At 39.1% G+C, this 13,661-nt stretch overlaps 2 protein-coding genes across 2 annotated transcripts; one reads left to right on the top strand and one right to left on the bottom strand.

Annotated features, from left to right (window-relative positions):
* Positions 1–12: 12 nt before the first annotated feature.
* Positions 13–3,389, bottom strand: LOC147274110 (D111/G-patch domain-containing protein). The gene is made up of 11 exons (XM_086256502.1): positions 3,209–3,389; positions 3,027–3,111; positions 2,762–2,838; positions 2,619–2,643; positions 2,443–2,536; positions 2,286–2,352; positions 1,990–2,083; positions 1,194–1,366; positions 657–884; positions 472–588; positions 13–308 (listed from the first exon to the last, which is right to left on the bottom strand). Exons 1-11 carry the CDS (start codon positions 3,284–3,286, stop codon positions 243–245), a joined length of 1,104 nt encoding a protein of 367 aa, XP_086112628.1. The 5' UTR covers positions 3,287–3,389; the 3' UTR covers positions 13–242.
* Positions 3,390–7,570: 4,181 nt separating this feature from the next.
* LOC147274109 (uncharacterized) lies at positions 7,571–8,576 on the top strand. Its single transcript, XM_086228308.1, has 2 exons — positions 7,571–8,320; positions 8,403–8,576. The coding sequence occupies exons 1-2, from the start codon at positions 7,571–7,573 to the stop codon at positions 8,574–8,576; spliced, it is 924 nt and encodes a 307-aa protein (XP_086084434.1).
* The last annotated feature ends 5,085 nt before the right edge of the window (positions 8,577–13,661 follow it).

The following is a 13,661-nucleotide window of genomic DNA, read 5'->3' as shown; positions in this document are numbered from 1 at the left end:
GTCAGAAAGCACCTCTCGAAAGACTGTTTACAATAATAGCTTCATCCTCCCACCAACACAGATTTAACACGGGCAAAACAAATGACACTTTTGATTTTACTTTGGACTGATTACTACAAAAAAAAAATCTAGCAAAATTTGATTATAAACTAGACTCAGCTGCAATGTACAGATCACGCTGCAGAAGTCTCAAAATTCCCAAAGAAAAAGAATGCCACCTCTCAATATTTCTAACAAAATCATCAGCCCCTCTTGGATGCGAGACTTACTTTTTTTCCTTCCACAACAAACTTTTTGCTGCCTTCCAGCTGCACTCACAACCAACAAAGTCATGGCTTGCATATACAAGAAAACAAGAAAAATAAATTGGAAAAAAAGATGAACAATTACTACAAAAGAAACTTTTTTCTTGAATTCAAATCATTTGGCGTTAACATGAGAAAACTGCTCGACAGAAACATGCGTCCATACCTTTTGTCTCAAGTAAGCAAGAGCATCTCTCTTTGAAGAAAAGTCGGAGAACACATAAGATGAATGTTCATCGATCAAAGCTTTCAAAGTCTTCAGCTTCAATGAGTCTCCAGGTGCCTGGAAAAGGCTGTCAATTAGTGCTGGAAGATTTCTAAAAACCAGTTGTACAATTCCGGAGGATTCACCTGATGAAGAAGCTGTTTACAAAGCTTTCTCAGCTTTACTTTTGGTTCATCACTATTTCCCATTTCTAAAGACTCATCTTGTTTTTGTTTCACTGGAGAGCCAAGATCAGCAGAATCTTCATCATCACTATCATTGAATGATGTCTTTTTCCCCTTAAAGTAGACACCGGCTATTTTCTTTGTCCGATCTTTAATGCCCAGTCCTTGCTTTCCAGTTGTTGATTTATCCTGAAATAATAAAGAACACATAGTAATGGTCTAAACAATAACACAACTTCAATTCTTCTCCAATTCAGTTCATTAACTTTCTCATAGCACTCTAGTCACCTATCTAGCAACAAGAAAATTCACATAAGTATGCACAAGCGTTTGTTTAGATATTACATATGCTTAACCTAGCCCTGTAGTCCATTCTCAGGTGCTGCAAGCATTTAGCAACAAGAGTAATGATCACATGACATATAAACATACAACTATCTACAGCAAGCACTACACATTGAAGAAAAGATATCCAACCAGAAGCAGGACAGTACATACCTGAACAAGATTGTAAAGATTTACTTGATCATCCTCATAAAACATAGTTCTCTCATTACTTTTTTGAGACTTATCTAATTTCCTTCTTTTTGACTCTGCTCCGAGCAAACCTCCGGAGACGAACCCATATTTATGGCCCCACCAATTTGGAGGAATCTCGTTACATGTGGTTTCTGTAACAATGTGATGAAAAGGTCATTTACACAAAAATGGCTCTTCTAGCACAGGAAAATCATTTTTTCTTTAAAAGAGAACCACATATCCAATGAACTAATAATTAAAACAATAAAACCTCATAGTAACATCAATTTCAGATGCTCAACTTTCAGATCAAGGAAAAGCTCTTTTGAACATTCGTACAACAGGCATTGATCAAAATGTCTGGCAAAATATTAATTATGGGAAACACCTTGATGAGCACTCTCAACAAGGGTTACAAAGGTAAGTCTATCGAGCATTAGAGTTTCAGTGGTGCCAATTCATGGATTTATCTGGAATTTCAAAAGCCTTGGCACTAAAAGATTAGGTATATTTTCAAAAATGAAACAGATCACAAGATAATCTAGTTGTAATCACTAGAATAAATTAGGCAGCATAAGTATGAATAGCTAAAAAAGGAATTGTGCAACAAAAAATTCTCAGGAAACATAAGCATGCATAACTAAGAAAAAAGTCAACTAAACATGAAGAAAGAAAAAGGAATGATGTACTAGATTCAGTAATTGTATAAGTCAACACATGATTTGAAATACTAAATAGTAACCGTCTTCTATTAACATCTATTCCAGGTTATTACCTTCAGAACATAAAATTTGAATCTCAGATGCCTTATCTGACTCTAATCCTCCATCTAGATCAAAATTTATCTCTGGAGACTCTGCTCTTTTGACCTGTCACATGCATGCAGAACCACAGTCAGCAATGACAGAATGTATGCCAAATATGAACTTAGAACCTTGCATCCAAGTTTCCTAAACAACATAAGTGATTATAACTCCCAAATCAGCAATATACAGTCCAGTGCCCTTTGATTAAAAGAAAAGGTATATACTCATCTTGCAAGGAAAATACTTTTCATGACTAAGGACTTACAAGGATTCCTTCAATATCCTTAGAAGAATAAGCATGGACAAGCTTTCCTCTTTCTCTTTTCTGATATCTGATTATCATGACAAAATACGAAGAAAATATAGCATAAACAAAACAGCTGATAGAAAAAAATCTACAGTCTTTATAGAGTTACACCAACCTTCCCCGTGCTCGAGTGACCTTCACAACTGGTTCCTTGACATCATTAGACAATTCGGTCTCGCTTTCCACTTCAGTGTTGTTCTTCTCAACAACTAAGAAAACAAAGACAGCACTCCTCAAACTACATCATAGCATTAGAACAACAACTAAGATAATAAGCAGTATAATAAATACCTTCCTCAGTGGGTTGCGCTGCTTGCTGCCAATCAAAAACAAACAAACAAACAAACAAATAAAATAAGTCCCAAGTTTGGAAAGTTTGAAATACATTTGGCAAGTAATTTGAAATAGAAGAAAAACAAATGTGTAAAGTTTACCACTTTCAATCTTTTGAGGATACTATCGAATTGGGTTGTATCAAATGCCCAAGCATTCGGCTTCTCTAGGCCAACACCTATTCCAGAAACAAAAACAAAAATTGATACATTCATACACAAATACATACAAGGTTGATGTAATCAGTTACAAAAAGTTAAGTTTTTTTATGGGCTATTTACACATTTTGCTTCCTACCTCAAATTACAAAGCAAGCACAAAATTGAGTAAAAAAAATATAACAAAAATGTAAAGAGAAAGGCAAACCAGTTGTGTCCTGCTTGTTTTTTACTCTAACATGAGATTTGATCCCCTGCTTGTCTTTCCCAAGCCCTTCTCCTTCTTCCCACCCCTGCATAACAATACCATAAATCAAAGTAAACCAAAATTATAAACCAATAAAAACATTAAAAAAAAAATATATAGCATATATGAAAGAGAGGGAGTACCATTTGTTTCATGAGGCGGAAAGCAGCAGATTTCCTGGCCACACCAACGTAGCAGAGAGGAGCTTCGGGTGCGGCCATGTTTGGTTCTTGCGGCTCTGCTCCGTTCCACGATCTACAGCCGCGGAGCAAAAGAGGCGGTTGTAGAGCGAAGCTGGAACCTAAGAGAGGAACTGAGGGAATGCTAGAATGCTACTGTCTTCCACCAGAAAACGACGTCGTCTCCCTCCACCAACTTATTTTTCTCGGGTCAGAAAGTCAGAACTCGGAACCAACTTATTTGGCCCAATTGGGTTTTGGGTAGACCGTAGACGTAGACCCAATAGTTAATTATGGTTGGTAGCATTAGATTTTGTATAAATGTGTTTTATTTATCGTTAAACTCACTAAATTTATTTTTATAATTTTATTCATTGAATTTTCTAATTTGTTAAGAGTACTGTAGTGACTAGTGAAAGATCCAAGCTAAAAGTAGAAAATGGTAGAAAGGGCAAAATAAACCATCAACTCATATGTACTAGAAGGGAAAACAATAATATATATATATATATATATATATAAGGTTGCTATATAATAGTGAAACCCTATAAATATGAGGTATGATGTGCATGAAATCATAATGTAGATAATTGACAATAAAATTTTCCAAGATTAAGTCCAGGTTATAATTTCCATTCCTATGTTGGTAATATGAGCTAAGAAAGTAAGGTAATTTTGTAACTAGGAATTATTTAAAAAAAAGATAGTGCAACATATAATATGCGCATTGTATATTTCTGGCCAAAAAATACTAATAATTGTTATTGTTTAATTGAGTTTTTTAATTTTAAATTGCATAATATTTTTTTTGTTATCATTTTTGTCCTTATATTTCATTTTGTTACCACTTTTGGTCCAAAACTAAGTTTATTTTAATCAATTTTTTTGGTATTGAATTGATACCATAAAGACAAAACTGACAATTAAAGTGGATGGAAATCAACTTAGTTCACACTTTGGACTAAAAGTGGTAACAAAATGAAACTATAAGGACAAAAATGACAAAAGAATTACAGAGATAAAAATTCAAGTTGGAAGTTTGGAACAAACTATAAGAGCAAAAAATGTCTTTTAAACTATATTTATATTTTCAAAATGTGCATATTTTGCTGCACAATTAAAATATAGACGTTTTTCAATGAAAATATGTTTGTTTTTTTTTTTTTTCAAATAAGATTGATCCTCAAAATTAGAATCTAAACCTTCGTTCACAATGTGGTCTGAGCGGCTTGTTCGTCGAGTAAATTGAATTACTTAAAGGGGGCGGCTATTCCGACCACCTTGTTCTACTTAGTTGACCACCCTAGATTTAATTTAGTAAAAGACATATATACCCTATAGCAAAATGACCATAAAGGACATCTAATATTTAGGATAAAATTTTTCTCCCAACACCCCCTACCATCTTCAACCACCAGCTGAGGAGCACCATCATCTTCACCACCATCTTCAACCTTCCACCACCACCATTTTCAACCTTCATCTTCCACCTTCCACCACCACCATCATCAACCTTCCACCCTAGATATAGATTGTTGTTTTAAACAATCCCACCCGCTGGCTCCACCCACGTGTACCACCATCATCAAACAACACTCCACTCTTTTCTACCACCACCACCATCTTCAACCAACCCTAGACATAGATTGTTTTTGTAAACAAATTCATTGTATCCAAATCACCTACTTTTGACAAATGGACAATCAGAACGACAATTTGGAGTCATCAAATGAAGTAAGTTTGAGTTTTTTTTGAGTTTTTTTGAATTTTTTCGCGGCTGAAAAACTGAGAGTTCGTGTTTTTATTCGGTAAACCAGTACCGAAATATACATTATATTTCGGTGGATGGTCACCGAATAAATGTGCATATTTCGGTAGGTATCCACCGTTTATAAATGTAATGTCAATTTTTTACACATTTGCTTGGTCGATGCCCATCGAAAAATGGCAATATATTCGGTGGTTTTTCACCGAAGTTTATACCACCGTTCGGCAGATATCCACCGAATGAAAAACGTATAGTTTTTTAAATAGTTTTATTCGGTAGGTAGTTGTCGAACTATATTGGTATATTCGGTACTTATCCACCGAATATATATGATTTATTCGGTGAGTTCCCGTCGAATACTGGTAGTCAATTGTCCCGATGACCAACGTATAATTGTTTCATTCGGTAGTCAATTGTCGAACTTTGTTTGTATATTCGGTACTTAGGCACCGAATATATGTGATATTTTCGGTGGCTTTCCGTCGAATACTGGGAAAAAAATAAAATTTTTTTTTTTTTTTTTGCTGAATAGGAGCAGCAAGTGGATGCTTCCACCGAACTCAGTATAGTTGAAGGAAGGTGCAATTTTGACTACACCAATGAATTCACAACAGCGGAGGTAAACATTGTTTGTATGGTCGGGAATTATGATTTATGCATACCTAAATATGAATTGTAAATAATATATATAATTATCATGTGTAGGTGTTTCAAAGTAAGGATTCAATGGTTAGTTGGATTCGTGCACAAGGAAAAAGGAACAACATGGTAATTGTCATTAGAAGGTCTGATGCAGGCGGGGTTCGTGGTAAGAGAGCTTGGATCAAATTTGCTTGTGAGAGAAATGGTCAATATGAGCCAAATAGATCAAGAAAGTCATCAAAGTCAAATTCAGGCAACCAAACATCCGATGCTGCTAGCCGTAAGCAACCGGTTTCTGATGACTCTAAGGACACCCGTTCGAAGAAATGTGGATGTCCATTCTCGTTGAAGGCGGTGAACACTGGATGTGGTGATCAATGAGAGTTGGAGGTTGCATGTGGAGTGCATAACCATGTAGTTTTAGAGTATATTGAAGGGCATTCATTCGCAGGCAGATTAACTGAAGAAGAGAATTCATTGTTAGTGGCTTTGTCCAAGACTTTGGTGAAACCGAAAGATATATTGAAGACCATAAAAGGTAAGAATCCACAGAATACATCAATCATCAAGACAATATACAATGCCAGGCAAAAACATAGGGTCATCGAGAGGGCCGGTAGATCAGAGATGCAAGTATTGCTAACTAAGTTGAGAGAACATAATTATGTTGAGTGGCATAGAAGTTCTGGTGATGTTGTGACTGACCTGTTTTGGACTCATCCTGAGAGTGTTGATATATTACGTGCATTTCCGCATGTACTGATAATGGATTACACTTATAAGACTAATAGGTACCGTTGGCCACTTTTTGAGATTGTGGGTGTGACTTCCACTAGCATGACATTCTCTGTTGCATTCGCTTATATATGTTCTGAGAAGGAGGATAATTATACATGGGCTTTGAGTAGAGTACGGTCTTTATTGAATGATGACTGTCTTCCTAACGTGATTGTCACGGATTGGGAACTAGCACTCATGTCTGCAATCCCTAAAGTGTTTCCTAGTGCCAGACATTTATTGTGTAGATGGCACATTAGCAAAAATGTGTTGAAAAATTGCAGGAAGTTGTTTGGTACGGTTGACCATTGGGAGAAGTTTAATGGTGCCTGGAATTGTTTGGTTGGATCGGAGAGCGAGGATGAGTATGTGAGTCGTTTGCGTGACATGGAAACCAACTTTTGTTCATACGCCGGAGCTATTGAGTACATTAAGGATAGTTGGTTGATACCTTATAAGGAGAGGTTTGTGGCTGCATGGACAGATGCTTGTATGCACCTTGGTAACACCACTTCGAACAGGTAGTCTATTTTTGTTATCATTGACTTGTTATATGCTTAGACACACATACTAACTTCTTGTTACGAACAGGGCTGAAAGTGCACATTCAAGGTTAAAGAAGGAACTTGGCACTAGTCAGCTTAGTTTTGAGTTATCATGGCAGCATATTCATACATTGATAGAGTTGCAGCATACACACATTAAGGCATCATTTGAGAAAAGCCGTTGTTTTATCCAGCATAGTGTCAGGAAACATTAGGAGATGAAGGAATTGTTAGGCTATGTATCAGATACAGCATTGAATATAATTGGTTGTGAGATAAGGAGGTACCTTCACTAACTAACCTTCATTCTACGCATTAAACACTTATTTAGTTTGTACCAATAATTTATTCACTTCTTTCATATTGTACAGGGCTGAATGGATTGGAGGTGCCTTACCATGTGATTGCACCATTCGTCGGACACACGAGTTGCCATGTGCACATGAGATTTTGTCGTATAGACGACGTAACCGGCCTATTCCACTTGACTCCCTTCATCCTTATTGGAGAAAGTTGGATTACAATAGGGAACCGGAGGTCACAAAACTCTCAGATCCTCCAGTTAATGCCACAGTAGATAGACTAATAAAATGGATGGAAGAGCAAGATGCAGACACCCAGAAGCACATAAGTTTGAAGTTAGAAGAGCTTATGAATCCAAGTTCCACTACTCTGAGAGAACCACAAGTGAAGACCAAGACTAAGGGCCGCCCAAGTAAAGCTGAAACCTCTACTAGGCGTTTGCCATCCGCATTTGAGTACGTACTTTCCGGTTGTGACAGTCATTCACCCTCACCGTCCATTGGCAATGTTGGTTGTAGCTCGCCAAAAAAGAAACTAAAAAAACGGGCCAACAAAGTGAAGACGAGTTCGCCCATTCCATTTGCTCAGCCACATCGGTATATAGACCAGTTTCAACCCATCATGAGACCGTACATTTCTGGTGTAACCGACGTCTTACCAGATGGTAATTGTGGATATAGAGTTGTAGCTGCAGCTATGGGATTTGGAATGGATGCTTGGCGAAAGGTACGCACAGACTTATCCAGGACACTGCTACATACACCGGCTTTGTTTGAGTCAGTTTTCCATGTGCGCGAGCGAGTTATGGAGTTTCAGAGGGTACTTGACTATTTTGATGACACCCCTGCACCCAGAGATCATTGGATGACTATGCCCGAGATGAGATATATTATCGCCACATGTTATGGTGTAATCGTGATCCATTTATGTAGATCGTTATGCCTTACGTGTCTCCCACTATATGCACACTCAAAAGCACATCAGGACGTTGAGCTCCGTGAGATTTGCATTGGTTTTGTCAACGGTGATCATTTTGTACAGGTACGGCTATAAATTGTGTAATTGTAAATTTATAGTAGAAAAATTGTCATTGCTAAGTTATTCACTTAATTAATATGTGTAGGTACACTTGTCCCCGGGCCATCCTATGCCACCTATTTCAGATGATTGGCATAAACATGCCGACGCGTATGCCGCACGTGGTTGGTACATTGGATATCAAAATCGCCTTGAGGAGTTCAAGCGAATTAATGGTGACGTGCCTACGCCGGAAATTGTGTTTCTTGATAATGATTGAATTTCAACTTAATTAAATCTAGTGATTTTTTTTTAACCTTTATGGCGTACGTACCATGTATGTGGGATGATATTAACCTTTATTAGATCTTGACTCATGCATAATATTATCATAATATGTGGTGCTCCAATATTTGTTCGGATTGTTTTTATGCAATTTCAAAGTCACTAAATTAAGATGCTCCAATTTTAGCCAAAATAAAAAACAGAAGGTTCTAATTACAAATAACCCTCATAATTAGTCATTAACTTTTGGCCCTTGTGTTCATTATAGTCCATGCTACCTACGAGTTATCATGCCACCATTTTCTTACATTTACCTAAAATCAACTTGTCCATAATCCATGTCTGCCAACCAATTATAATTCATGTCCATAAAATGACAGCCATATCAAAAAAACTTCCGAACATGAAAGCGGGTGATCACTGCCGAGTGCGGCGCTGGTATGTCATGGTGTTGCTCAAGTGTGTGCCCTCCAAGATATGTTGTAGACTGTCAATCGCCCTGTAAAGGTGAGAGGGACGCCTTTTGGCCTCATCCTCGCCCAATGCCACAATAGGGCGAGTGATATGCAACATACGGTCAACACAATCCTATAAGTAACAAAATCATATATAAGCAACAGTTTATATACCATGTCAAAATATAAGTCAATTTGAGCCTAAATAAACAATTTTCACCACCAATTTCAAAATTTAAGCCTTTGGATCCATACCCTGCCAAATCCTGGTGCCACGGTCCTGTGGGGGTCAAATGCAGTCTTAAGTGCCGGATTTTGGATGTACGGATGAGATACATAATGGAACCACTGGAGGTAGCCGTCAACGGTGTCAGATGGAGCCTTCACTGCTACACTGCGACTATCTTCAGACAATAAGTGGTCCGGCCACCTCTCCCACGTACTATCAAAGTACTCGTAAAAGGGATTGTACGATTGCGCATAAGCACCTCGTCCACCACGCTGAGGAGCACGTGGTGCAGAGGGGATCGTTTGTACCCGTCCAAATTGCCTCAAGACTCTCTCGGGATAATACGGCTTCACAATGTCGAAACACTTGATCAATCCTGTGTAGAATGCCACATCTAGTAATGGATGTTGTTGTCTACTAGATTTGTAGGGTTCCCATATAACCTGAAGAAAGAAAAAAAACAAAAATAAGTTAGTATCAAATAATTCATCCAAGAGCAACAAATGCAAAATTAAGTCTAATTTTTCATTATCACTATAAATATATACCTCATCCGCCTTCAAATTGTCAAGTCGTTGTCTCAGTTTCTGCACATCTTCACAAGTTGTCCCGGTATCCCTCCTCGGAGTCCATCGGAGCGCATGAGGGTTACTCTCTAAGTAATTAATGTCATAGCCCGGACTAACAATATGGTGCATATGCTCATACACCCATGCCTCCAACAAGGTCATATATCCACACATTTGCTTAACCTTAGACCTAGAAGCAACACCTAAGTGCTGATATAAGAAAGATAAAGCCCCTGCACCCCATGCATAATGGCTAGTGGTGTCGAGATTAGTAAGTAATCTTAGATACTGGACTTGTACCCTTGTGCCAGTCTTATCGGCAAAAAGGGTACATCCCAATAAAAACAATAAATAGGCTCTAGCAGCACACCTCACTAGCTCATCATCATCTGTATCACACATATGGCCAAACCTCGACCGTAACCACTCGAGACGCACATACTCACCAGAATAGTCATCCAACTCCGATGTGGCATCTGCCTCACTCACCCCTAAGTATGTTCTCAATAACAAATTTGATGCAATATGATCATGAGGGGGTGTAGAAAGTGATAAACCCACAACCGAAATTCCCAAAATGTTCGACACATCATCTAGTGTGATGGTCATCTCACCGAATGGCATATGGAAAGTATTAGTCTCAGGCTGCCACCTCTCAACAAAGGCTGAGACCACTACCTTATCAACAGTACGGTACGAGCATGACACCAGTGGTCCGAGCCCAGATCTAATCACATACCCCTTCACATTGTTATTATCATTTCTACTCCACAAGTCCCATGTGCGCAGCTTTGTTGTTTTGGACATGCATCTTAGGGGCTCACGTTCCTATTTTCAAAAACAAGCCACAAGTCAATTACAATATTGCAAACTATATAGTTATAAAATTTTAAATTATATAAGTCATTAAGTATAATCTGTAATACCTCATTTTTCCAAATGGAGGCAGCAATGTGACTGTTGAAGCTCCTAAGCAATGACATATCAGTGGGACCTCCAGGGAAAGGCCCATCTGGATCATTGTTGTCATCTTCTATTACATTTTCTTCCGGCTGGACATCATCCCCCCTCTCTTGGTAAATACTTTTGCCCGTTTTCCTACGCCTCTCTGAAGCTGTAGGACGTGTTTGATCTTCATTTGGAGCACCACCTTTAGAAGATCTACCTCTACAAGTTTCGCCTCGAGCAGATTTACCTCTAGATGCCCCTCTCTTATCCATACCTATATTTAAAAATTGAAATCATGTTTAGAATACAGAGAATATAAGTTATCATGAAATATAGAATAAGAGAAAAGTGTATGTAAAAATATTTTATATTCATGTCATTCGGCAGATGTCTACCGAAAATTTCAGATCTATTCGGTAGATGTCCACCGAAATATTAAGATCCATTCGACAGACACCCACCGAACATATATCAATGTTTCGACAGATGCCCGTCGAATGGAACCAACAACAGTTAAATCAATATATTCATTCGACAGAGACCCACCGAACCCCATTTGATATTTCGGAGGATATCTACCGAATGAATGTAAATATTTCAGAACTGAACTACCGAATGAATTTGTAAACACATTTCCACCAAATTCTGTTCGGAAGTATACTGTCGAATATTTTGAAATAATTCGACAGTATACTTCCGAACAAGTTAAGAAATTTCGGTACACCAGTACCGAATGAAAGTCGAAATCAGATCCTATTTTGCAGACACCCACTTTCAAAATCTCATTCTAATTTCTCTAAAATATCACATATCTGTGTAATTGGAAGGCCAAATATATATATTAATGCATTACACAACCCTAAACCCGAAAATTTCAGTGTTGACAGAGGAGGAACCACCTGAAATTGCAGAGGAGGAATCGGCGGTGGAGGGGAGGACCGGCGACGGCAGAGAGGAACGGTGACGGCGGGAAGGACCGGCGACTGCGGGAAGGACCGGCGACGGCGGGGAGGACCGGCGACTGGTGGTGTGTAGGCGGGGGTGGGGTCTGCGGGAAGGCAAGGGTGGGGTATACTGGTGGGATGTTTGTTTGGGTGAGGTAGGTGCCGCCGCCCCCTTGTCCTGGGGGCTCTCCGGCCGGGGAGGAGCTTGCTGTCGTAACCTTTTCTCCCGGTGTATGTGAAAAAGAGTGACGAGCCCTTTTTTTTTCGGTCATAGGTTGGTCCAAAGAACGAGAGTCGGCTTCCTTAAGTCCGTTGTTCCTCAGTAGCTCAGTGGTAGAGCGGTCGGCTGTTAACTGACTGGTCGTGGGTTTAGATAGTAAAAATGATGTATTTTGTGAAATTAGGGGTATTTCTGTCATTTTAGGGTGGTTAACTCAGTAAAAATTAACAAAATTATATATGAGGGTGGTGAACTCAGCAAGGGTGGTCAACTCAGCACAAAAGGGTGGTGTGCATAGCCCCCCCCTTACTTAAAAACACTCTAGGAAATATGACAAAAAATAAAATAAAATATCTCAGTAAGGGGTTGTATTGGTGAGATCCAACAGTGAGCAACTACCCCAAATAAAAATCTCCTCGACGTCCAAGGACCTTCAGTATCGTACCTTACCCTACCCTCGATCCAACAGCCTACACGCCAAGTAAAACCTCTTGGACAAAATGCATTACTTACTGATTAGGCTAATAGTAAAGAAAAATAACTAACAAATACACGTACAATTCACCTAAGAGACTTAACATAAGAAACAAGTAAGAAATAACATATTAAATAATTGAATTTAACATGAATATGAAATCAATAATTTTAGAGTGTTTTTATTTGCACACTCTTTTTTTTCTTTTTGCACACTATTTTTTCACTTTTTCTTATTTCACATCCTCACACTCCTCCCATAATTAAATTTTCTCATACACACACCCATCTTAATTACCTTAATATCCCTATTTTATCTATTTAAAAAAAAAAAAAAAAACACATCCAGCCTACACCTAGCCCCTCCCCTGGCCACCGACCACCTCCCCACCCAGCCCCTCCCCTCCCCCTCTCTCTCTCTCTCTCTCTCTCTCTCTCTCTCTCTCTCTCTCTCCCCTCCGAACATCCACTTAAAAAAAAAAAATTTGCAAGTTGGCTGGGCTTGAGCTTTCCGGCGAGTGTGAGTGGTTGGCAGGTAAAGGCAGTTTTAGGGAGTGATGGCCGGCCTATGGGAGTATTTTTCTACTGGTGGGGTGATTGGTGGTGGCCCGAGGAAGGAGTGGTGGTGTCGGGATGGCTGTGTGCGCATGGAGTCGTGCGCTAGCTAGCGGTGGAAGCTGGGTTGGAGAGTCGGGGAAGAGAGATGGAGCTTTTGGCGGGTTCTCGACGCCTGGTTCGCCGGTGAACTTGCCGGACTAAGAGTTGTAGAGAGAGAGTGAGGGCTGGGGTTGGGTTTCGGGGAGAGAGAAAAATGAGGGGATGAGGGTGGGGTGGTCGGCGGGTGGTTCTTAGTTGGCGGGGCTGGGGTGGTCGACGAGTGGTTCCTGGTCGGCTGGGCTGGGGTGGTCAGTGGTTGGTTCCTCACGGGGGTGGGTGTTGTGACAGGGAGAATGAAAGGGGAGAATAAGAGATAGAGAGAGGGGTTTTGGGTAATTTTATTTTAGGTATTTTTAGTTATTTCACAAATTAAATTTATAGGGTGTGCAAAAAGAAAAAGAAAAAAAAAAAAGTGTGCAAATAGCAAGACTCTAATTTTAAAGTAAATATAACCTTTTAATGAGTTGCGTGTAACTTGTTACCCAAATGTCTTAGTAAGTCGGACCGAACAAATACATATGTAAAACCATTTTATGATTTAACCGCTTTGGTGGTTAATGATGAATGACAATTATTCCTTAGTA

This window comes from Dryas octopetala, chromosome 9 (genome assembly GCF_963921425.1).
Source record: "Dryas octopetala chromosome 9, drDryOcto1.1, whole genome shotgun sequence".
In the NCBI taxonomy this organism is placed as follows: Eukaryota; Viridiplantae; Streptophyta; class Magnoliopsida; order Rosales; family Rosaceae; genus Dryas; species Dryas octopetala.
Note: the sequence above shows the minus strand (reverse complement) of the source record. Positions and strands in the feature narration are given on the sequence as shown.